The sequence below is a fragment of the Gracilinanus agilis genome, chromosome 1 (genome assembly GCF_016433145.1).
Source record: "Gracilinanus agilis isolate LMUSP501 chromosome 1, AgileGrace, whole genome shotgun sequence".
NCBI lineage: Eukaryota > Metazoa > Chordata > Mammalia > Didelphimorphia > Didelphidae > Gracilinanus > Gracilinanus agilis.
Window position 1 is genome coordinate 746,311,890 of NC_058130.1, and position 27,013 is coordinate 746,338,902.

At 38.8% G+C, this 27,013-nt stretch overlaps 1 protein-coding gene across 1 annotated transcript in view; it reads left to right on the forward strand.

Annotated features, from left to right (window-relative positions):
* Positions 1-27,013, forward strand: part of LOC123232317 (transmembrane protein 132D-like) — a 1,040,749-nt gene that overhangs the window by 685,615 nt on the left and 328,121 nt on the right. Inside the window, exon 4 of the mRNA XM_044658730.1 lies at positions 21,563-21,746. Within this exon, the coding sequence (XP_044514665.1) occupies positions 21,563-21,746 (184 nt within the window). The remainder of the gene's footprint in view (positions 1-21,562; positions 21,747-27,013) is intronic.

Sequence of the window (27,013 nt, forward strand, 5' to 3'; positions counted from 1 at the left end):
CAGCTTCCTTTCTCTGAGGGCTTGTCTATCCCTGCACATCTCAATAGTAAATGACCTCCAGTTTGCAGATTGATGACATCAAAACAAAGTGACATAATGAGGAGGGGAATTCCCTTCCTACAAATACATGGGCTGGATAGATAGATCTAGGAAAGCATCTGCATTGAGATAATAGTTGAATTCATGTGGAATGACAAGAGTATCAAGAAAGGAGGAAAAATGGTCTAGAGTACAGCCCTGGGGTACACCCATAACTCTGTAGAGTATAGATGATGATTCTACGAAGAAAATTAAAATGGAAGCAATAATAGAGGAGAGAACCAGGAGAGAGCACTGTCAGAAAACATAAGGAAGAGGGGATCCAGGAAGAGGATGAGATCAGCTACTTTAAACATTATAGAGAGGTGAAGAACTGTTTTGATTGATCTTCTTAAAGTCAGAACTGACCCTTTGGTGTTGTTCAGTCATTTCAGTTATGTCCAACTCTCTGTGGCTCCATTTGGAGTTTTCTTGGCAAAAATATTAGAATGCTTTCCCGTTTCCTTCACCAGCTCATTTCACAGATGAGAAAATTGAGGCAACCAGGGTTAAGTGACTTGCCCAAGGTCACACAGTTAGTTTGCCATTTCCTTCTCCAGATCATTTTAAAGCTGAGGAAACTAAAGCAAGCAGAGTCACACAGATAGTATGTATCTGAGACCACATTTGAGCTCAGGAAGATGAGTCTTCCTGACTCCAGGCCCACCACTCTATCTACTGTGCCAACTAGCTGCCCAGGTCTGGCCATATCATTCCTCTATCCAATAAACACCAGTGATACCCTATCACTTCCAGGATCAAATATGAAATCCACTTAGTATCAATGCCCTTCATAAAATAGCACCAACCTACTTTTCCATTCCTCTTACCCCTTACGGAATTCCCACCACATACTTTGTGATCTAGAAGGCTCCTTACTGTACTCTGCAAAAGACTCCTCATCTCCCTCCTCTGTGTGTTTTCATTGACTGTCTCCCAATCATGAAATTCTCTCCCTCCTCATCTCTACCACCAGACTTCTCTCAAATCCTAGCTTAAATTTTTCTTTCTTCAACTCTCCTAGTCTGAATACTTTCCCTCCAAGACTATCTTTAATTTACTGTGCACATAACTTGATCATACATAGTCGAATTTTATCTCCCCATTAGACTGTGAGGTCCTTGAGGGCAGGGACTGTGTTTTTGCCTTTCTTTGTATCTCTAATGCTTAAGACATTAGTACATGATAGATGTTTATGTAATAATGTTTATTGGCTAACTCATTATATTTATCAAGTATTGCTAACTTTAGAGAAAGCAATTTTCAATCAAGCCATGGAATTGCCAGTAGCAAAATGTTTAGAAGTGAAATGGGAGATGAAGATGAGGAAACAAGAACTGTAGACTTCTTTTTCTAAGAGTTTGTCTATGAAAGGAAGAGAGATTTAAAACACCAACAGAGGGAATTATGGGATCAAGTCAGGATGTTTTTTGTTTGTTTTTGAGAATGGGTAAGAATAGGTCATGTTTTTAGAGAACAGCGAAGAAGCCAGTGGATAAAAAGAAACTAAAGAGTGAAGAAAGAATAATTTCAGTCCAATCCAATCCACATTTACTAAGGGCTTATTATGTGCCAGGCAAGTAGCAGCTAGGTAACTTGGTAGATAGTGTTGAGTCTCGAATCAGGAAGACTTGAATTTAAATCCAGCCTCAGTCACTAACTGTATGAACCTGGGCAAATCACTTAACCCTGTTTGCCTCAGTTTCCTCATCTGTAAAATGAGTTTCAGAATGAAATAGCAATCCTCTCTAGTATCTTTGATGAGAAAATCCCAAACACAATCAGAGAATAAGGCACAATTGAAAGGACTGAAAACAACCAGAGAAGGAGATAGCAAACCATTCCAATATCTTTGCCAATAAGATCCCATGGGGTCATGAAAAAAATCAGACATGACTCAGCAACAACTAAACCAACAACATGTGACAGAAATTGTGTTAAGCACTGGGGATACAATTAAGATCCTTGAAGGTAAGGGCAGTTTTTCTTTTTATTAAGCTTATTGTATAAAGGGTGAGATAACATACAAAAGAAGTAGAAATGGAGTAGGGCAAGACACAAGGTGATGCTTGATATTATGGCATCTTGTTTTTCTGAGATGAAACTACCCAACGCAGCAGATTCAAAGTGAAGTGAACTGAGAGACCAAGTTCTGCCCTCAATAAAGAAAGTTATTGAGAGGAGTGTAGATTCCTGTCTTCCAGCCCTCCAATTAGAGGTGAGAGGCAACCAAGGGAAGTTGTGTCAACCAAGGTTTGAGTGAGCAGTCTGGAGGTGAGTTTAGAAGTGATGAATTTATCTTCTCCTTTTGTTGAGTTGAAACTTTTCTGGGCAGTCAGCAAAATGGCCTGAGGGAAAATTGAAGGGTTAAGCTCTCAGAGAACATAAAAAGAGATGAGATCAAGTTTACAAATAAGGTTGACTGCATTTTCACCAGCTCTATTCCATGCCTGCAATGCCTCCCTCCTCATTTCTGCCTCTTTGGATCTGTTGAAGTCTCAGCCAAAGTTCTACTTTCTATATGGTTTTCCTGATGCATCTCGATGCTAAATTGTTATTTTCATTGTTCCAGTTGTGTACGATGGTTTTTGATCTGCTTTTTTGGAGAAGTGGAGGAATTCCTGGTAGAGACAGAGTAGTGTGCCATTTCATCCTCTAGCTAATTTTACAGGTGAGGAGAAAGAGGCAAATAGGGTTAAGTGACTTGCTAAGGGACACATAGCTACCAAGTATCTCAGGTCAGATTTGAATCCATAAAGATAAGTCTTCCTGACTCCAGTCCTGGTGCTTATGTCCATTGTGCCACCTGGTTGCCCAAATTGAAGCAAACAGAGGTTAAGTGGCCTACTCAGGGTCACACAGATAGTAAGTATTTTAAGGCTGAATTTGAACTCAGGTTTTCCTGACTCCAAGTCCAGCATATATCTACTATGCCACCTGGCTCTGTTTAATGTTAGTGCTTGCCTTTAATTGGTTTTCTCCAGTTTCTTCTGTACTTATCTTGTTTGTAATATCAACCTGGAAAAAAAAAACAGAACTAATGAAGTAATTATAATAGAACATGTCTTTAATTGGGACAAAGGAGATAATGTTCATTGGCCACCACACAGAGCCACCACTCTGGGAACACTGTGTGGGGAAGACAGCAATAATGGGAATTTCTAGGGAACTAAAGAAGGTAGGGTTATATTTTTACCTGAGGGAGTATAACCAAGGAAAAATTAACTGGTTACATGGAGGCTTAGGAAAGAGGATGTTGTCAGAGGCTAAAATTTACCTGGGAAGAACCAAAATACAATAAGAAAAACTAAGACAAAAAGAATACTTAATCCTATCAAGTTCTTTATTGTTCAGTCTGGAACCAGGGTTAGTCATTGATCCTTAAAGGCAGGTTATCAGGGACAAGGGTCAATCTGGGATTTCATAAAACAAGATTGTCATTATATAATTGTTTATGTATTGTTTCCTCCATTAGACTGTAAACTACTTGAGAGCAAGAAATGTCTTGCTATTTTTGTACCCCCCCTCCCCCCAGGACTTAGCACAATTCCTGGCACAGAGTAAGTCATTAATAAATGTTAGTTGACTGTTGGCATCTTCCTTAGAACCTAAAGCAAAGGAGAGAAAGAAGAGGGCCAGTGTTGAGAGAATTTGAGGGGCAGAACTGAGAAAGGGGTAGAAAGATCTCACAATGAATGTCTTGATTAAGTAAGCAGCTATTGCAAAGATTTAATCATAATGGAAATGCAAGATAACATGAGCAATAGACTTTCTCACCACCTAATCCCTAAAGTCACCTTCCAGCCTCTAGGGTTAAAGAGATGAAAGTCTAGATGCCTCCACATGCTCACTGTTGAATTAGAATAGCATTCAATCTTGGGGAGCAGTGAAAGGCAAATTAGTTCCTTCTTCACTGCATAAACATTGAAGATATTCTGTCTGAATATCTGGTAACCTGGTATCTCTAGGCACTCAACTGATGATTCTGAAGAATTCTTTAGCCACTGTTTTCTGGCATAGGAGGGGAAAACTGGACTGCTTCCTAGAAATGTGGCCACAGACAAGTCATTTCATCTCTCTGAGTCTCAGTTGTAAAATGTATATGATAATACTTGTATTAACTACCTTTCATGATTATTGTAAAGCTCAAGAGTGATAATGCACTTTATTAGCCCTTTACAAATTTTAGGGCACTATATAAATGCCCCAAGAAATTAAGGTCTTCTTGCTCCATTTCTCCTTATGTGAGTGGGACCTGGTAAATAACTATCATACCCCAAAATCACCCAGACAAAATTGACTTGAAGTTTATCTTTAATTATATTTAAATCAGAAGGCTTAACTGAATGTATTGACATTTACACTAAGGAATTAATTGACATTCTATTAACCTCAGCCAACAAATTAATTCGTTAACAGCGGACTTCGAGAGCTGGAAGGCTATAGCACAATTATGTATCGACCACAGTATATATTGGGTTTTTTGATTTTTTTTTCTGTTGTTACTTGTGGATTAAATAGTTAAGTACAAAGAGATAGAAACTTCTGAATACTGGGAAACAAGTGGAGGTGAACGTGCTTTTGTCTTTTCCACAAAGCAATAAAATGTCGGTACCTAGCACAGACTCCCTTGGTTAGGTCAGATAAAAGTTAAGAAAATCATTATTCTGTTGTTATTTCCATCTACTGATAATCTTGCTGGTATTTTCAAAATGATTGTAGAACGTTTCTTTCTGCCTGGCCAATTGAAAACAACATTTATAAGAGATCATAGCTGGCTTCCGGGAAGATGCCAAATATCTTAAGCCCTTGGAGCTGTATCTCAGATACAGAATTAGCCAGGTTCCATTATTTTTTCAGAATAAAATTCCATTGAGGTGAAGGGATTTGGCCAATGTCACACAGCAAGGAAGAGATGGAGCTGAGAGGAAAATACACTGCTGGCTTCAAGTCCAGTGAATCCCTTTTTACTCAAGTTTCCCATAATATCATAGTTGGAAGGGAAGTTAGAAGCCATCTAATCCCACCTATACCTGAACACACACACACACACGTATGCATGCACATGCGTGAACATACACACACACTATACATAGCAAATGATCATACACCCTCTCTATTTGAAGTCCTCCAGGAAGGAGGAAGAGGAAGGGAGGGACAGAAGAATATCTCCATTGACAACCCATTCCACTCTTGGACAGCTCTAACTGTTAAGAAACATTTCCTTAAGTTGATCCTAAATTTGCCTCCTTTCCCTCTAGGAGCTCATATCCATTGGAGAAGATAAGATTCAATCAAGGATGCATTCATATGCTTATATATGACATATAAATGCATTCATGTATATGTGTGTGTATATACACTGAGAGAGAATATACATACACATATACACATTATCGATATACTATTGTAATATATACATTATATATACCTATTTAGGTATCTTGTTTACATATCCATGTTTTATGTATGTGCATGTTTGTATATGTATACTATATTACTGATAGAGATATATAATATACACACATATACACAGTATAGATATATTATCATAATATGCATTATATATTCCTATATATAGGTATCTTGTTTCTATTTTCTTGTATATGTATATATGCATATAAATACTATGTTATGATAGATAGATAGATGGATGGATGGATGGATGGACAGGCTGACAAGCAGATAGATAGATAGATAGATAGATAGATAGATAGATAGATAGATAGATAGATAGATAGATGGTTAGATGGATAGATGGATGGATGGATAGATAGGTAGATGGATAGATTAGATAGATGGATAGATAGATAAAAGATAGATAGATAGATAGATAGATAGATAGATAGATAGATAGATAGATAGATAGATATAAATAATCACTTGGAGGTAATCTCAGAGGAAAAGCACTTACTAATTCAATCTGTCCTTGTTGGTGAAACCTTCCATTACTCAAAAACAACCATGTATGTTCCTTAAAATTGTTGTATTTTTCCTTTGTATCCCCAATGCCTACAACAGTGTTTAACACAAAACAAGTATTTAATTAATGCTTGTGATTTGACTGATGGATTGATTATATTCTTATCTTGTCTTCATTTCTTCAGACTAACCTTTAGTTCCTTTAACTGATCTGGTTATGTCCTAATCTCCAAGTCCCTTCCCTATTTAGTTGGCTGCTTTTGGCCAGTCTTCTCTGTGTGTTTGTTTTGGATGTGAACTGTTTATGTTTTCTCTGTGTTTGTTATGGGTCACACATTCCTATGATTTAACTACATAACTATTGAGTAAAGCAATTAAGGCCAAAGGTAATCCCTAGCTTCATAGTCTTGGAGAAAATAGTCTTTCTACCATAAACCTTTTCCCTAAATTGCTTCCAATATTATTGAAATATTCTGCTCAAGTTTCCTTTTTTTTTTTTTTGACTTGCCTAAGATATTCATCTGAGACCTCCTTTGCACAGGGAATGACCTAATGAGGTGGTTAATTTAAAAGGGAGGGAACATCTAGGTGGCATAGTGGATAGAAATGTCGGGTCTAGAGTTTGAAGGACCTGGGGTCAAATGTGGCCTGGGATATTTCCTAGCTATATGACCCTGGGTAGACCCCTTTACCCTTGTCATTCTGTCTTAGGATTATGACTAAGTCAGAAAGTAAGTGTTTAAATTTTTTTTTTAAATGGAGCTTAGGAAATATCACAAAGGTACCAAAAATCATCTAAAATGGTGTTTGGGCAGAGAACAATGGTAAAAGTGGAATAAAATTAATGCTACTATTTTTTTAGCCAAGAGGAGCAGAGGGTATTTACATGGCCAATTCTTAATGCCTCAAGAGAGATGCCCCACTGACCAAAGGGTCATAGATTTTGAACCCGAAGGTACATTAGAGGCCATTAAGTCAACTTTCCCAAACCCTAATTTTGCAGTTGAGGAAAGGAAGGTTCGGAGAGAAGTGAAATGATTTTGCTGAGGTCAGAATGAAGAAGGAAGGTGAAATATGCTTCATGAATGCCATGGTCATTGTTGTTTTGTATATATATTCAAAGGCAATATGATCCCTTTTTCTCTTTCGAGATTACAGATCCAAAAGGGATCATCAATCCAGCAACATATTTTTACAGTTCAGAAAAAGGAAATGACTTGTCTAAGCTCATACAGGTTTTTGTTGTTGTTCAATCATTTCAGGAATGTACGACTTTGTGACCCCATTTAGGATTTTCTTGGCAAGGATACTGAAATGGTTTGCCATTTCATTCTCCTGCTCAAGGAAATGGAGACAGAAAGGGTTAAGTGTCTTGCCCAGGGTCACATAGCTAGTAAATGTCTGAGGCCAGATTTGAACCCAGGTCTTCATGACTCTAGACCGGGCACTCTATGTACTGTACCACCTAGCTGCCCCTAAGGTTATATAGATAGTAGTAAGCTGCAAAGCTGTGATTTGAGCTCAACTCATTGAATTTCAAATCCAGCACTTTCTAATGTATCATTTAGCTATTCAGAAAGGTCTAAGTGGGATGTTAATTCTGTTTTCATCACCAGCTCCACCAACTAGTGCTTAGGGCTGTATCTGAGACCTTAAACAAAAGTCTACAGCATCCCAGGTGCCAACTTATGCTGATAGCTGCCCTAGCAGGGATGTTCACGATCTCAGAGGCTGTACAATTTTGAGTATTAGGAAGAAATTTCAACAGGAAGAAATATCTGGAGGGAAACCTCTCTCCTCTCTCAAAGCCACTGTGCTTATGAATATATCCTCACATAGAGATGCGTAACTTGGACATATAAAATACTATTTTACATTTGTATTTGGCAACCCATCTTTTTTTTTTCCCTTGGGGAATGTTTTTGGAGAGAGTTGTTCAAGGAGTTCAAAGACATTTCCTTTTCAAGTGGGAATTTTGGTCTCTTCCTTCTCTCCCTGTTCTTTCTCCCCTCTCAGCAACAGAATAATACTCAGTATCTTTTTCTCACCTACATCTCGATTACATGTTTTTTCTTTGCCTGCTACATGTCTTCCACCTTATTTAATCACATGGTGACCAATGGAGTAATTTCTTTCTTCTTTTTCTTTATTTTTTCAACTCTTACTAAGTATCAGTTCCAAGGTAGAAGAAAGATGAGGGCTAGGCAATTGGGGATAAATGATTTGCCCAGAGTCCCACAGGCAGGAAGTGTCTGAGGTCATATTTGAACCCAAGACTTCCTGTGTCCAGGACTGGAGCTCTATCCACTGAGACACCTAGCTACCCCTCATGGAGTCATTTCAATGGACATTTATCAAACGCTTACTGTGTGTAGTACACTGTATATCTCACTGAAGGGGATAGGGGGATACAACACTTAGTTAAGACATATTTCTTGCCCTCATACACATTGTAATTCACAAAGGATAAGAGACATAGTGTTGCCTAATGGATAGGTGACTAGATGTGGAGTCAAAATGATGTGATTTCAAATGCCACCTCTGATACATCCTCTGTATTATTGTGAGTCAGTCAGAATGTCATAGAATCATTACTTTAGAGCTACAATAAAATTTAGAATCCATAGAGTCCAAAGCTCTCATTTTATAGAAGAAGAAACTTAAGTAAAGAGATATTACAACTTGTCCGACAGGTGATGTCTTCACTTGCTCACGAATTGGATGTAAGTGAGACAGAGTTGCACAAAGTTGTCCCATTCACTCTCTCTTCCAGAGTCATACAAGTTCATTGGCAAACAAAAGTCGGGATGACTGGTGATGACCTACAATGCAGTTACCCAAGTATTTTACCACTAGATCTATACTCTAAAGGATGACCTTGACATCTTCAGTGTCTGACCAAGCTTTAAGCATTTCACAGTGCCTGCTTCAGCCACCTTCATAGTCACTGTAACAAATTCTTCTCAATTGCCCATAAGACCAGAGGAATTATTCATGTGCTTGGGGTAGACACCTCTCTAACTCACGGATGGGGTGGTAGCCCATCAGTTATCCTCAACCTGCTTTAGTCTGGCAAGTCTGCCAATATGGTTTACTGAGATGTTGCCATTGAGCATGCTACAGCTTCTTGGAGCTACAGATGAGAGTAAGGTGAAAGATGGACACCAAAGTTGCATGAACAGCCCTGAAAAGGGTTCAATAAGCCCTCATACCAGACATGTTAATTCTCCCTGAACACCTCCACACACCTCTACTAATCACATAGCTACTGTAGTGTCGGAGTTGGAAGTTGAACCCAAGTCTTCCTAACTACATGTCCAGATTTGTTTTACATTTTCTAATAAGTAGTGATTTGGATCATTTCTTCATATGCCTATAAAAGACTTTAATTTTGTCATCTGAAAATTGTCTGTTCATATCTTTTTCCCATTTGTCATTTGGGGGATTGCTCTTATCATTATAAATTTGACAAAGTTATATACATATTTTAGACATGAGACCTCTACAAGAGGCTTTCTATAAAATTTTATTCCCCAATTTTCTGCTCTCCTTCTAATTTAGGCAACATTGTTTTATTTATGGAAAACAAATTTGATTTAATGTACTCAAAATCATCCATTTTACATTGCACTCCATAGTCTATTTACTCATAAATTCCTTTCCTATCCAAAAATCTGATAGGATAATATGTTCCCTGTTCTTCTAATTTGCTTATCATATCTCTTCTTATGTCTAGATTATACATCCATTTTGATCTGATCATGGTGAATGCTGTAGGATATCGGTCTATTACCAGTTTTTGCCAAACTGCTTTTCTAGTTGTCCCAGAAATTTTTATCAAATAGTGATTTCTTATCTCCAAAACCTAGATCTATATTTTTGTCAAATGCAAGGTTACTCTAATCTTTTACCGTTGTTTTGTGTATGTCTGTCCTGTTCTACTATTCTATCTTTCTATTTCTTAACCACTACCAGTTCATTTTAATAATTACTGCTCTATAATACAATTTAAAATATGGTCCTGCTAGTCCTCCTTCCTTTACATTTTTCATTAATTCTTTTGATATTCTTGATCTTTTATTCTTCCAAATAAATTTTGTTATTGTTTTTTCCAGCTCAATAAAATCATGTTTTTGTAATTTGATTAGGATATCATTGAATAAGTGGGAAAACAATTTAAATAACAATAACAACATCACTGAGAAAAGTAACTTTGGAAGACTAGAACTCTGATGGATGCAATGCTAAACCATGGCAGTTGAAGAATAAAGATGAAACATGCCACCCACCTCCTACCAGAGAGGTGATAAATTTACAATGATGAATAAGACAGATATTTCTGGTCAATGGCCACAATGGGAATTTGTTTTACTGAACTATGTGTGTTTATGATGAGGGCTTAATTCTTCATTGTTTTTGTTGTTAAATTGGGAGGGGAGGAAGGCAGTGGGAGATTATAAGATGTTAAAATAAGTGAATAAATATTAAAAATAGAGTGGGTTGGATGAGAGGACTACTTCTCTTCTAAGGGTAGTTTAAAGATTCCATGACCCTTGGTCAGCTTTGCCAATACTTTCCAAAAGTCCCTAAAGGCTACCCTCCTCAGTCTTCTCACTTTCCCCTTAAGCTTCTTTAGCTGATTTGGTTAGTGTATAATGGCTGGATTATGGGACTGAAATATAGATCTAGAAGAGACCTTAGAGACCATGTAGTCCTATGTACTCGTTTTATAGATGAGGAAACTGAGGCTTAGAAGTATTCAGTGATTTAGCAAATGTTAGGGAGTGTCAGAGGCAAGATATGAACCTAGGAACTCAAACTCCAGAACTAATGTTCATTCCATTGTACCATACAATTTTTTTTTCCATTGGATGTCTACCTTTGCTGTTTTCTTGTTCAGATTTTAACTTTATCCAGATTTTGGAAAGTAGTGATAGATATAGTATAAATGAAGCCACGTTAAAGCCCTAGGCCTCAGATCTACCTAGGAAGGAGCCTTTTGATATTAGATCCCCTCCAGGATATAAAAAAGAAAAGAATAAAGGGCAAGAAAGGACAAATGCATGTATGATGATGGATCCAGGCATAGCTATTAAGAGAATGAATGGACAATTTTACTTCCTCATAAAAAGGTGTTTCTATGCTGAAAATGCTAATGAATAAGTTTAAAAGGAGGGAAGGTCACCAGAAACTTGACTCCTGTGATAATGTCTATTTGCATCACCCTCACTGGGAAATGCACATGGAGTGGAAAGGCATGGGGGATCAGCAACTACTTGCCTTCTTTTGGGCCACATCTAGTAACCTCAGCTTCCCAAGGGGTTTAGCCCTGGCTATGCAGTTGAATACCTGGATAAATTCAAATTTTGTGGTCTTCTATGCCTTCTATGGAAAGGTGAACTGGTTACTGTACCTGATCCTGGAAGAAGGCCAAGGTTACCTGGCACCTGGAGAAACTCTTCTGTCAGCTTATACCTGAGATTCTAAGAGTTCCCAAGCCAGACTCATCAGAGTTTTGTGTGTAAGATAAATCAGTCAATAAACAAGGATTTGGTTTGAACTTGCTATGTGCCAGGCACCGTGGTAAGGAAGCACTTGAAATACAAAGAAAGGCCAATAGGCCAATGAGAGAAACAACATGTAAATAATTTAATATAGAAGAGATCTTAGGCTTGTTCTTTGGGGTCTTGGAGGGCAGATCTAGGAGCAATGAGTAGACGTGGAAAAGGCAGGGAGGTATTGGGCTTTAAGTCAAGAAATTTCCCATCTATTAGAACTTTCTGAAAATAGAGTGACCTTGGAGGTGGGGGATATGAGGAAGAGAGGGGAGTCAGATAGTGGGTTCTGCCTCATTGGGCATCTTCTTTCTTTTTTTAAAAAACTCTTACCTTCTATCTTGGAATCAATACTGTATATTGTTTCTAAGGCAGAAGAGTGGTAAGGGCTGGGCAACATAGGTCAAGTGTCTTGTCTAGGATCTCACAGCTAAGAAGTGTCTAAGGCCAGGATTTCTCTTCTCTAAGCTTGGCTCTCAATCCACTGAGTCACCTAACTTTCCCCTGGACATCTTCTAAGCTGAAGTTACATTCTTTGGATAGTAGAGACCATTTTTTTCAAGTATACATTTAACCAGATTGATCCATTGGCCTCTGATTTCCATCTCATCCCTGAGATTTTTATACTCTGATTCTGTAATGTCATTTAGGCAATTTTGCAGAGAATAATGTGTTAAACTTGCAATGCAAAAGCCTTAGATTCAAATTCTGCCTCTTACACTCTCTTCCCTGCTGATCCATCCTTCTCTCCTAATGATAAATCCAACAGACCACTTGGCTTTCTCATATGTCATGCAACCAAGCTTTATTTGAGTCAGTTCTCCTAATTATAAGAAGAACTCCTTGAGAGCAGGGACTATCTTGCTCTCCTATTTGTATCCTCAGTTATTAGCACAAAAAAAGCACTTAATAATTTTTTAGAAATATATTCATTCATTCACTTATTCACTCTACACTCCCACATACTGGCCCTTTGACTTATATAAATATAGATTCAGTAGAATTTTGCTTGCCCAAATATGATAGGCTGCTAATAGAGTTTGTTGAGTAAAGCTCTTCATTCATATATTATCTCAATGAGACTCCATTTCATCATCTGTAAAACAAGGACACCAACACCTGTAGAACCTATCTACAGTTTTTGAAGAATCTCACAGGCAATAACGATGTTTTCAAAGCACTTTTGTGAAAGGGAATTTAAAACTCCCTTTGCTTATTTTAACTTATTCAATCAAGAACTTGGAGTGCCCCTCCTTTCCCACTTAGGAACTTGAAGATCCTTTTACAAGAAAGCTCACACCCTCAGAAAAAGGAAATTCTCACAGGAAGTGGATCCCACAGTCACTGTTCCCTGGGCAGTGCCAGGCAAAATTAAGAAACTATGATTGGTTCCTGAGATATGACAGGAAGAGGTGATGGGTGGAGGAAGTTGTGAATAAGCAGGAGCCTCTGGGACCCTTGGGATCTTTTTGTGGCTCAGCCTCATGTGTGCTCAGGGTCTTTGGGCAGCTCTGCTCTTGTACAGCTTAGTCTTGGAGGCTCACACATTCATTCTGCATTGGAGATTCTGTGTTGGAATTGCATTCTGCAATGAAATTCATTCTGTGTTGGTGCCTCTTGTTAAAGAGTGATTCTGCATTGGAGACTATTTTGCAGCTCAGCCTCTTTGAGGTCAGGCTTTCAGTTTGGTGATATCCTTGGCTAGAGACACTCTCATGGGCTGGTGAGATTCACATTCAGATTCACACTTGTGGCCTGGAAGCACTCAGATCTGGACTCAGGATATTTAGCTAGGCAATGTTTTCTACCTCCTTCCTACATTTCCCTCTTTACTATCTCTACTTTGCTGGAATACTAACATACTCATAGTTTAATTTTAATTATTATAAGCAGTGACAATTTTTTATAGCTCTTAATTTGATCAAAACCAATTTTAACTCACACTTTGTAATTTTGGAAGTACTGAATAACTTCCAGTTATTTTTATGATGATGATGATGATGCCTTTAATGCACTAAGCTGGTTCCTTCATCACCAGAATATCTCAGGTGGCATTTGCTAATTGCTTCTTCTGCCCTTTTTTGCTAAATAATTTCCATGCCCAAAGTTAAACTTCAGTTACCAGCCTGACCTTTTAGAAAGTGCTCTAAGTGTTTGGAATGTGGCTCAGGGTATTTACCAAGGACAGAGCCATTAAGAGTCTTGATTTGTCTGTTCTGATTTTTCCTTTTATTTTTCTGTTTGCTTGTAAGAGACTGCTTCACCATTCACATTTGTAAGTGCTATTAGGGAAACACCACTGTTGGCACAACATGTCACCAGCCCTCTGAAGGATACTGAAGTCTCCTCCAATTAATTTCTGCTTTGGTAATATTTTCTAGCAGCTTCTGTGATTTAGGAGTCATGGGTTCATAGAGGTAGAGCTGGAAACAACCAGAAAAGCCTTGTAGTTTAATTGTGTCATTTTACAGTGACTTATCTTACATTATATCAGAAATGAGCCTGAAAGATGTGAGTCAGGATTTCTGATACACTCAGGAAGTCTTCCTTCCATTGCCCCATGCTATCTCCCACCTAGCTCTTCGATTCAGCCATTGAATGTCAATGTTAAAAAATAAAAAAATAAGTTGAGGTTCTTAGATAGATAGATAGATGGATAGATAGATAGATAGATAGATAGATAGACAGATAGACAGACAGACAGACATACATACGTCTATCCATCTAAACCTCCGGGCCCACCCAAAAAGAAGCAATGTTGTCTTTCTCCTCTTCTATATACTGACTCTTTGGCCTACAAATACACTTCCAGTAGAATATAAATACCTCAAGGTCAGAACTTCTTTTGTTTTAGCCTTTGTAACCCCAGTCCTGGGGAAGCTAGAAAGTACAATGGATGGAACCCTGGGCCTAAAGTCACGAAGGCTCATCTTAAGAGTTCAAATCTGGCCTCAGACAATTATTAGCTGGCAAGGCACTTAACCCAGTTTACCTCAGTTTCCTCATATGTAAAACAAGCTGGAGAAGGAAATGACAAAACCATTGCAACATCTCTGCCAAGAAATCTAAAGCAGGGTCAAAAAGAGAAAGAGAGGTTTGAGATAAGTCAACAAACAACAGAGGTCCAGTCATGGAGTCAGGAAGACTCAACTCAATTTTAGCCTGAGTTGTGAGATCTTGGGCAAGACACTCAACTCCATTTGTCTCAATTTTCTCATCTGTAAAATGAGCTGGAGAAGGAAATCCCAAACCATTCCAGTATCTTTGTCAATAAAACCCCAAATTGGGGTCACAGAGACCTAGACATGACTGAAAATGGTTGAAAATGAACAACAAAATCCCCAAATCTAACACTGTACTTTGCAGAAGAAAAAGACAATAAAAATGTTTTCTGAATTGTTGTAATTGTCCTTTCTACATTTTGACCAAGACAAATGAACAGTAGCAGATAATAAATATTTAATGCCTATTGGACTATACAATAAGGCTAGAAAGGTAGAATGGAGTCACCTTGCAAAGTGCTTTAAAAGTTCATAGACAGCTGTCCTTTTTTTATTTTAAACCCTTAACTTCTGTGTATTGACTTATAGGTGGAAGAGTTGTAAGGGTGGGCAATGGGGGTCAAGTGACTTGCCCAGGGTCACACAGCTGGGAAGTGTCTGAGGCCCTGGCTCTGGAGGTCCTAGGTTCAAATCCGGCCTCAGGCACTTCTCAGCTGTGTGACCCTGGGCAAGTCACTTGACCCCCATTGCCCACCCTTACCACTCTTCCACCAATGAGCCAATACACAGAAGTTAAGGGTTAAAAAAAAAAAAGTTCATAGATAGTTCTGAGTTTCTGTGACCCTGGGCAAGTCACTTTAACCCTGTTTGCCTAGCCCTTCCCCTTCTATCCTATAGTTATTAATTGGACAGAAAGTAAGGATTTTAAAATTAAAAAACAAAAATCTCAAGAAATGTGATAGCCAATAGTATTTGTTGAATTAGACTATGACATGATGAGAGCTGTCCTTTGAGAAAGTAATGTTGGCTGTTGAGTAGAGGATGGATTAATGGTAAGGGAGAGACTTGGGAAAGGAAGACCAATTAGGAGAGGACTGTAATCAAACAAGTAATAAGTAACAAGAGCATGACTTGGGGTGGTAGATGTGTGGGATCAACAGTAGAAGGCAAATTTGATGGATATTATGGACATAAAACAACATTTTCTGACTAGTTAGATATGTGGGCTGAATAAGAGAGGAGTTGTAGTTAACACAAAAGTTTCTGAAAAAGTGGATGAATGGTTTTAAGGTAGTATTCTCCATAGAAAGAGTGAAAAGTTGGAATTTTGTTGGTTTGGGGGAATACAAGAATAATAAATTCTCTGTGAGACATGTTTGAGATTTCTACAGGACATCCAATGCAAAATATCTAATAAGTAGTTAATATTATTAATTAATAAGTGCATTAATGATTAATAATCATGGAACTAGAGCTTAGGAGAGAAATGAGGGTTAGTAGAGTTTGGGGCAGCTAAGGGGTACAAGTGACAGGATAGCTAAAATTAGAGCAGAGAAGACCTTGCTAGGTGTGTAGGCCAAGGATAGTCACTTAATCTCTGACTCAATTTTTCCCTCTATAGAATAGGGGTAATAATGGCCCCTACCTCCCAGGATTGGTGTGAGGATCAAATCAGATAATGCATCCAGTAATTTACAAACCTTAAAGTTATTTGTAAGTGCTGATTATTATTAACAGAAACAGTATTATTAGCACATTCCTTTTCTAGGCATCAGTTTACCCAGCATTAAAATAAATGACTTAGACTAGTTGATCACCAAGTTTCTTTCCAGCAGTAATATTTTGTCATTCCATTATTATCCTATAACAAGTCTAGATGACTATACTCCTAAAAGTTTCAAGTTATCACTTTTTAAAAGACCTTTAAAGATGGACAGTAGAACTTAATATAAAGTACTCTGGCATCCACTTCAGTATTACACCTGAGATTGAGTTGCAGGCATGTTGAGGATGGGTATGGGGTGGGATTTCCCCCTGGGGAAAGGAGAATCAAGACCATGATGAAATCAAAGGCCATAAGGAGACTTTACAGAGCCAGCAACTATAAACAGACAGAATGAGGTTCATCAGAGACCCCAGCATGCATCAGTGCTGAAAGAAAAAGAAAAAAAAACATGAATTAACCCCTGGGAGCAGCAGAATTCTTTGCAATCTCACCAGACATCAGGGTACCTTTCTAAAATGCTGAAATTCACAGCTGGGCTTGTCCAGAAATGCCTCCCTGCACCAGTCAACATGGAAGTAGAATGTTTTCATTTAAAGTTTGGAGACCAGGTCTAGTCCCCTTCAAAGAGAGGGTTTTTAGACAGTCCCTCAGAAAACAGCACAGAAATAGAGCTTTGCCATAAGTAAGTACATACCTGAAAGCATTCTTTCTAGGGGGCCATGAAACCCCCATAGTTGTCAGAGTTGGTCATTAATTTGAGGGAAATGAAGCTGCAAGGAAAAAAAAATTAAATCATATTTTGGGGAGCGGCAGAGTGGGATAGTGGAGAGAGAACCAGCCCTATGTTCCATCTATGACACATATCTAGCTATGACCCTGGACAAGTCTCTTAAGTAATCTCAGCCTCCATTTCCTCATTGTAATACTGGGATGATAATGGAAATTACCGCACAGTATTGTTGGGAGGCTCAAAACACTTGACAATGCTGTATAAATTTTAGTTACTGCTAAACCTCTCTGAGTCAACTCTCTGAGACTATAATTTTCCAAAAGTTGATGTTCTGTATTTGTAGAAGAAAATTACTGGGAGAAAGAATACTCCTCCTACACACACATTCCAATGTATTTCATCACCCTGAGACAAAGCCTTGGTTGTTGACCTTGTTAAAGTTCTGGGTTTCTATCTGCTTCAATGAGATCAGAGACCCATGGAAGCTCAAATCTACAATGTAGTTTTGACCCAGATGCAGTAAAAACAATCAAAAGAACCAATACTTGTGCATGGGTAACCTGTAGAAAAGTCTCTCTCATTGCTTAACATGATAACAAAGCCTCACTCTTACTCTGTCACCTGAGGCCCAAACACTCCTCAGATAACATCTCTGGACAGTGGCTTTTAAAAGGCATATTTACTATATCTTAAAGAGTGATTTAAAAAAGAAAAGAAAAGAAAAAACTCAGCATTGAGGGATTTGTTCAGATCCTGGCTCTTGGCACAAGGGATGCTTATCAAAAAACTGAATTTCTTTTCTCCTTGAGTCAAGAAGGAGGCCTGCATGATCTATCTGTAATCCCTTTGCTCTTCCTTCTCCAAATGTTGGATGCTTTGATGGCTATCTTCCTTGGTCCATTGAAATAGCCAACACTACAGAGACAGAGAAGGATCTTTGTAGCTTTCCCTTTTTGTGGTCATTATACCTTCTAATCTCAGTCCACGGGGGTGACTTATGGATAGGCTTCTTTTAAAAAAAAAAAAGCCTCCGACTCATCCATCACAGTCTTCATCAACTCCAAAGATCTCTGAATGCCTCTTTGCTATGTCCCAGAAAGCCTTAAGAAGAACTATGTGGTGCCAGCTGGGACTGATTAGATAGAGAGGCTTTTCAGCATCTTTGCTGTCTAGCATGGGGCCTGCATGACATTCTGAAACTGCTAGAGTCCAGCCTTCATTCTACAGAAATACAGAATTAGAATCTTGGTAGAATCATTTCATAAGCATGAGTTTCATTAGCTATGTGAGTGCCACCTTGAGAGCTACCACATTCCCTCAACTTCCCCAACTTCTGCTGGTTAATTCTCACCTCCTTTGCCTTCATTTTCCTCTTCAGGATGCTTCAATCACCTCCCTGGGATTGCTAGCTCTCCTGGTTCTCTTTTATGTCATCTTCAAGATTCAGCAATACACATTTTCTAAAAGCTTGCCAAAGTCAGGGAGATATAATGTGTGGTGGGGACAAGTCTTGTGGTAGCAAGACTGTTTGGAAGTGTTGTCCTTTTGGAGAATCTGTTTCCAACATCAAGCTTTGCCCTGAAAGACATCAGAGAATAGAAGGGAAGCATAGGACTGGGAATAAGATCACCAGGGAGCATCCAAGATCTGAGACCCAGGGCTTTCTAGCCAGAATATTCTATGATTCCATTATGATTTTATAACCTAAATCTAAATTACCCCACTCCTAAACAGTTCAAGCTTTATTGATCAGCAGTTTTTCAGCTTTCAGGTTTTCATGGCAAATGTACTAAAGTGATTTTCTATTTCCTTCTCTAGTTCATTTTACAGAGGAAACTGAAGAAAAATGGATAAGTGACTTGCCTAGGGTCATACACAGCTAATAAGTGTCTAAGGTAGAAATGCAAATAAAAACAACTCTGAGGTACTACCTCACATCTAGCAGATTGGCCAATAAGGCAGCAAAGGAAAGTGATAAATGTTGGATGGGATGTGGCAAAATTGGGACACTAATACACTGCTGGTAGAGTTGTGAATTAATCCAACCATTCTGGAGGGCAATTTGGCATTATGCCCAAAGGGCTTTAAAAGACTGCCTGCCCTTTGATCCAGCCATACCACTGCTGGGTTTGTACCCCAAAGAGATAGTAAGGAAAAAAAAAAACTTGTACAAAGATATTTGTAGCCACGCTATATGGAAATGAGAGGGTGTTCCTCAATTGGGGAATGGCTAAATAAATCGTGGTATCTGTTGGTGATGGAATACTATTGTGCTCAAAGGAATAAAGAACTGGAGGAATTCCATGTGAACTGGAAGGACCTCCAGTAATTGATGCAGAGAGAAATGAGCAGAACCAGGAGAACATTGTACACAGAAATTGAAACATTGTGGCACAATAGAATATAATAGACTTTTCTACTAGTAGTAATCCAATCCAGGACAACACTGAGGAACTTATGAGAAAGAAAACTAGAAAGAAATGCAGAAGGAAAACATATGATTGATCACATGTTTTGATGGGGATATGACTGGAGTTTTAGAATTAAAAGATCACTCTATTACAAATATGAATAACATGGAAATAGGTTTTGAGCAATGATACGTGTATAACCCAATGGAATTGCTCGTCAGCTCTGGGAGGGGGGAGAGAAAGGGGATGAGAAAAATCATGAATCATGGAACCATGGAAAAATATTCTAAATAGATGAATAAATTTTAAAAAATAAGTTTCTAAGGTCAGATTTAAACTAGGAAAATGAGTCTTGCTAACTGTAGGCTTAGTGAACTCTCCATCTTGCTAACTAGCTGCCCCATTTCAAGCTTACCTATTTTCTTAACTTTTCAAACATAGAGGGTAGACTTTGATATATGGGGATTTGGCACCCACCTCTCTCCTATGCCTGAGGCTGGAGTATGGTATGGTGGAGGTGGAGGTCAGGTTAGGATTTTCTCTTAGAGAAAGGAGAATCAAGACAAAGGTGAAAACTAAACACTGAAAAGATCATGAACCAGCAACCACTTACAGAAAGAATTAGATTCATCAGAGGTCCCAACATGCATCAGTGCAGACTGGAAAAAAAAAACTGTGAATTAACCCCTGGGAGTGGTACGTATGGGAAGGTCAATAATCACATCATCCTCAGTGAAGATCTGGAAGGGACTTCCAAAGACACCACCTTGTACAGAAATTCTTAAGCTTTTTTGAGTCATGGATTCCTCTAGTACTGAGGTGAAGCTAATGAACCCTTTCTTAGACTAAATTGAATACATAAACATAAAGTTGAATACATAAACATAAAGTTGATATAGGATGACAAAGGAAACTAAATACTTTGAAATACAATTGTATGATTTTTTTAGAAAGAAATTCATTTACCCCAAATTAAGAATTTCTGATCCAGTCTAGGACACCCTTTTTCTTAAACCAGATGAGTAAATAAGAGGGTCAGAATTCTTCTCCAAAGATCTTAGGATCATTGATCAAGAATTGTAAGAACCTTCAGAGACTCTATAGTTCACTCATTTTACAGATGCAGAAACTCTAGAGGCTCAAATCACTTGCTCAAGATCAGAGAGAAAATGTCTGAGATAGTAGGTACCATCCAAGAACTGCTATTTAAGAAGCTGGGGATCCTGAGAGGTGGAGGTGAGAAAGCAATGAATTCCAGACATGGGAAAGAGACCACCTTGCAAAGACAGTAAGGAAGAAATGAAACTCTGTGCATCATATGTCTTGGGAAAATATATTTCATGGTGTGTTTGTTGGCTAAGAGATAACAGAACAGGTTAACTAGAACAGAGTGTTTAAAGGGAAATAATATGAAAGAAGACTGAGAAAGTAAGTAGGAATCATACTTGGACAACTTTAAATGCCAGGCTAAGAATTTTGTATTTTGTCCTTAAGACAATATGGAGCCGCTGAGGAATTTTGAATAGAGGAGTGAAATGGCCACTCCAGTGTTTTTCAAATATTCATTTTCTTTTAAGTGGAATATGGATTGTAGAAGGGAGACACTTGAAGTAGAGAGACCAATTAGGAAGTTATTGTAATAGTTCATAGGAGAGGTGACACTTGTCATAGAATAGTGGAGAGAGAGAGAGAATGGGAATACAGGATTGGTGACTGGTGATTGATGCAAAAAATTTTCGGGGACAGAAATGGCAATCTTGGAAACTATTTGGATGTTGGTGAAAGTAGAGGAAAAAGCAGACTGAGGACACTTCCTTAGGATGTTTAAAAAAAAGAAATATGCTCACCCTCATATACTTCATGAATATGAGTTTTTATTGTTACTCCTTATATTTCTCCTAATGCAAATTGTAGCTCTCAGGAAGACAGACAATCCAATTGAGAATAGAGAGATCTTGGGCTAATGATAGTTATTAAGAGACTACAGATGCTTTGTTGATTTTATGGTTAAATCTCTATGTGTATGTCACAAGAGGTGATGTTAACACAAACTCTTACAGACACATTGATGTCACCTATTCGCACCCTACATTCGCCCTGATGACTCATCATGATTCTTCTTTTATCTTTCTCTCCAGTGCGGATGGTCAATCCAATGAAGTCATGCAGATTGATATAGAAATTGAAGAGCTGAGTGACCTACCAGCCACCCAGCTAGTCACGTGGCAGGTTGAATACCCTGGAGAAACCACCTCGGACCTGGGGGTGTCTAAAATCTATGTGAGCCAGAAGGATTTGATTGGTGTCATCCCACTAGCCATGGTAAGAGATTATCAGCCACACTTAGAAACATCAGGTTCTTTGTCTTTATTTCTCTACATGTCTGTTTATATCCCCAAAGTAGAATGTAAGCTCTTTGAGGGCAGGGATGACTTACCTGTGTTTGGTGGGGAAACAGTCCAACTTCCTTAAACCAAGACCTTAAATATCACCACTGTTCTCTTTTTTTAAAAAAATTACTAATTGAGAGGTTGGCTAGATAGCTCAATGGATTGAGAACCAGGTCTAGAAATGGGAGGTCCTGGGTTCAAACCTGCAATCAGACACTTCCTAACTGCTGTATGGCTGTGGGCAAGTCACTTAATCCCTATTTCCTAGCCCTTACTGCTCTTCTGCCTTAGAACCAATATATAGTATTGTTATACTAAAGACAAAAGGTAGGGGATTTTTTAAAATAAAAATAAATAAATAAATAAATAACTTCCATCATGACTGTGCCCAAGGTTCCAAAGCTTCTATTCTCTGCTTAACAATTGCCGATGATTCATAAAAGCATGTTTGAGTCATTAAAGGGAAGAAAGGCAAGTAGACTGCTTATTCTTTCTCACAGGAAATTGTGCATGGAATCAGGAGTATACTTTCTGTTCTTGAAAGGAATTTTTCTCCCTATGGTTGGTCATGGTACAAGATGGATAGTTGATGTGGTTGAACCAGACTGGGCTCTTTACCCCAAGGGAAAGAAGAATCAAGTTAGACAGAAACAGCTAGAACAGGGTCTCAATCTGAGGTCCACAAACTTTAAAAACTATTTTTAAAATATTAAATATCAAAATATTTTATTCTATCTTAATGGAATTGGTTTCCTTTGTAATAATATTCATTTTATCTTATGCACTTAAAAATACTTTGAGGGGAGCAGCTAGGTAGCTCTGTGGATAGAGAGGCAGGCCTGTACATGGGAGGTCCTTGTTTCAAATTTGGCCTCTGACACTTCCTAGCTACTGTATGACTCTGGCTAAGTCACTTAACTCCCCATTGGCTAGCCATTACTGTTATACCATCTTAGAACCAAAACACAATGTTGATTCTAAGATGAAAGATAAAGATTTTTTTTAATAAATAAATAAAAATAAATATACTTTGAAATCGACTTCTCCAGATTGGCAAAGAAACCACACACACACACACACACATACACACACACACAAATCTAAGAACCTATTTTCTGGAAATCAATGAGATAATAGCAATGAAGTACTTAGCAGAGTATCTAGCACATAGTAGGTACTTAATAAATGCTTGTTTTCATGCCTAGGAAGACTGCTAAGTCCTTGACTGTACCTGCATATAGACAATAAAATAATTCAAGCAGCCTATGTGTTGATACTGTAGATGGTTTATGCATAATGAGTTCATTCAAAGATTCCCGGAGCCAGTTGACCCAAGACTGGTGGGTTTCCAAAGGCTCCAACTCCTAGAAGGCCCTACTTCCCTCAGGCTACAATGATAGGTTCATGGTTCTGACTAGGCTTGAATTTCTGGGTCTTCATTGGGAGCCAAGAGTGCTAGTAAGGTGCAAGCATGTGTCCACTTATATCAACATGGTGCATTGCAGGTGTGTCAAACTCAAATCAAAATGAGGACCACTCGTTTATATGGAAGATCCCTGACGACTACCTATTGATGATGTAACACTGTCTATGTGGTTGTATTTTATTTATTTTGTTAAATATTTTCCAATTGCATTTTAATCTGGTTTGGGCAGCCCTCAAGAGTGCTGTGGGCCAATGTATATGATAATTCTGGCATAATAAATACTATTAAGACCTGAACCTCATCTTTTTTTTTTAATCCTTAACTTTTGTCTTAGAATTAATTCTAAGACAGAAGATCAGCAAGGGCTAGGCAATTAGGGTTAAGTGACTTGCCCAGAGACATACAGCTAGACAGGGGTTGGCAACGTATGGCTCTCGAGCCATATCTGACTCCACCTCTTGACCAGCCAGTCTGGGCAGAGCCCCAGGATGTGCCCCAGGGGGCCCTTCAGCCCCTGACCCATATCCCAGAGCCTTCCACCTCCATCCTCCTCCTTCCACAGGCTTTATAGCTCTCATGGCCAAAAAGGTTGCCGACCATTGAGCTAGGAAATATCTGAGGCCAGATTTAAACTCAAGTCCTCTAGACTCCAGGCCTGGCTATCCACTGCTACCTAGCTGTGCCTGGGACCTCAAGTCTTTTTTTTTATTATTTTTAAAGATTTTTCAATATTTACATGATTCATTTTCTTTCCCTTCCCTCTTCCTTCCCCCCTCCCAGAGCTGACAAGCAATTCTACTGGGTTATATAAATGTTTTCACTTGATACCTATTTCCATATTATTCATTTTTGCTATAGAACAATCTTTTAAAGCCCAAACCCCAAATCCTAAACCCATATATACAAGTGATAAGTGATACATCATATGTTTTTCTTTTGCATTTCTACTCCCATAATTTTTTCTCTCAATGTAGATAACATTCTTTCTTATAAGCCCTTCAGGAGTTGGACCTTAAGTCTTAAAAGTCTAGGGTTCAAATTTTGTCTATCATACTTTCAAGTTATCTTACTCTGGATAAATTAGTTCACTTTATGTCTCAATTGCTTTATCTATAAAATGAAAGGTTAAACTCAAGAACCTCCAAGGCCTATTCCAACTCTTCAGTCTATGACCCTCTGACCCTTTGTCAGTGGATTATAAAATCCTTGAGATTAGAGATTCTTGCTTTTCTAACTTTGAATCCCAGCCTCCCAGGGGCAGCTAGGTGGTGCCATCATGCATAAAGCCCTGAGCCCGGAATCAAGACTCATCTCTGTGAGTTCAAATATAGCTTCAGATACTTGCTAGCTATGTGACCATGGGCAAGTCACTTAACTCTGTCTGCCTCAGTTTCCTCATTTTTTAAATGAACTATAGAAGGAAATGGCAAACCTAGCTTTGTAACCCAGGGCAAGTCACTTCATGCTTGTCTCAGTTTTCTCATGTATAAAATGAGCTAGAGAGAGAAAAGGCAAACTAGCTGTGTGACCCTGGGCAAGTCACTTAATTCTGCCTGCCTCATTTTCCTCATCTGTAAAATGAGCTGGAGAAGGAAATGGCAAACCATTCAACTATCTTTGCCAAGAAAACCACTAATAGGGTCAAGAAGAGTCAGACAGGACTGAAATCACCCAGACTTCCCAATACCTAGCATAGGGCCTAGCACATAATAGGTGATTGATAGCTGCTTATTGAATGATTGAATATGAGTGTGATTTTGACAGCATTGGTTTCTATGCTGTCAACAAACTCTCCAAATAGACTGGAAGTCATTATTGCTGTCTTTGTATTCTTCCAGATGAAAACTTGGCTTACACAGAGCTCACCTACAAACCATTGATTCATTTTCCCCATCTTCTCTTTCATCTTAAGTCTACATTACTTAGAATCACCCACACACAGATATTTATTTAAACAGATTTCTAACTTCCATGTTGTAAGGACCTCCCCTTAAGTAAATTCCTACCATAAACATCAGTTTGTGTTTCTTTTTAATCCTTACCTTTCGTCTTGGAATCAATATTGTGTACTGGTTCCAAGGTAGAAGAGCGATAAGGGCTAGGCAGTGAGGGGTTAAGTGACTTGTCCAGGGTCACACAGCTGGGAAGTGTCTGAGGCTAGCTTCCCCTCATCTACATCAGTTTTGTAACTTTATAGTGTGTTGGAGACTTACTGGAGGACACTGAGAAGCTGAGAGACTTGGCTAGGGTCACATCTATCAGGTGTCAGAAGCATGACTTAAATACTGGCCTTTTGGTATCCAAGGGCAGCTCTCTCTACCACTTCTACACTACCACTTCTGTTTGTTGATTGAATGACTGACTGATTGATTGATTGACTGATTGGTTAGCAGACTGAAAGATGCTCCACAATAGCCGACTTAAAGATACCCGACATAGCTTTCCTTCTCTCTCCCCATGTCTCTTTGGAGCCCCATGCAGAGAGAAGGAAACACTGAAAAACAAATAAGCTGTGTGAATTTTCCCAGAGAAGATGATAGGGCATGCTGGATTTTCACCTACATACACTATCTCGTGCTGTCTCCTGTCACAAAATTATCTTATTGTCAGAAGTGAATCATGAGTTGACCTATCTGTTGAGTGGCTGCTATCTCCTCGCAGACCATCTATTAGAAAATATTGGCATGTGCTCTTATGAAATGCTGAAAGAAAACCCAAAATCAATCTTCCAATAAAAAAAAGGACCATGGACAGTTGCCTAGTGACAGCAAGTTAGTTATTATGCCATTCATTACAGGAGGTGAGGGTGTGATTTCGTGCTTTGGAACAGCAGTAAAGGGATGGGGGCTGGCTGCTGTTAACTAGCATGCTTTTCAAGGCACCACATTTTCCCCTGGTGCATCCTTCCCTCTACCTGGGACTAGACTGTTTCTCCTTTCAGGCTATTACTGTTTCCATTATGGAGGAAGACAAGGCCATTTATCTTGAGTAGGTAATTATTTGAATTTGCTCTTCTTCAGCACCTTTGTTCTGATGAGTTTTAGCACTGTTCCTTGGTAGTCTCTCTCTTCTCTGGCTGGGGGTAGGGGGTGGGGGGCAATTCACATCTTCAGTCTATTCTTCGCCTTCAGCTCTTGCTCTCAACTGCAGAATCTCAGAATCTCAGAGTGAGAAGTGGCCTCTGAGGCTCTCTGGTCCAACCAATGCCTGAAGAAGAATCTCTCTGACAGCTTCCACAACAAACAATTATCCAGACAGTGCTCAAAACCCCCTGGTGAGGGCAGCCCCCCTACCTCCTGAGGCAGCCCAGTTCTACTTTTACATAGCTCAAATAGCTAGGGAGTTTTGTTTTCTTCCTCACTATGTGCTCAGATCTGCCCCTCTGCAACTCCCACTAATTATTCTTAGTTCCACCCTAAGGAGCCCAAACAGAACAAATTGAATCCCTATTCCTCTTCAATTCAATGAGCATATAATAAGTTCTTGCTGCATACTACATGCTAGAAACATTCATATGTCTTTCTCAGTTAAGTGATCTTTACCAAGACATAGCTCTCTCTATCTTGTCTGGAGCATGGAATCATGGGGGAGGGAGGAAGAAATGTTGAATTTAGAGGTGGGAAAAACACTGGTTCAAATTCCACCTCTAACACTTTCTAGTTTTATAATTTTGGGCAAGCTACTCTATGGGGAGTGGAGAGGAGGAACACTGGTTTTAGAATCTGAAGAGAGGAAATAAACATTTAAATGGGGCTTACCACATACCAGGCACT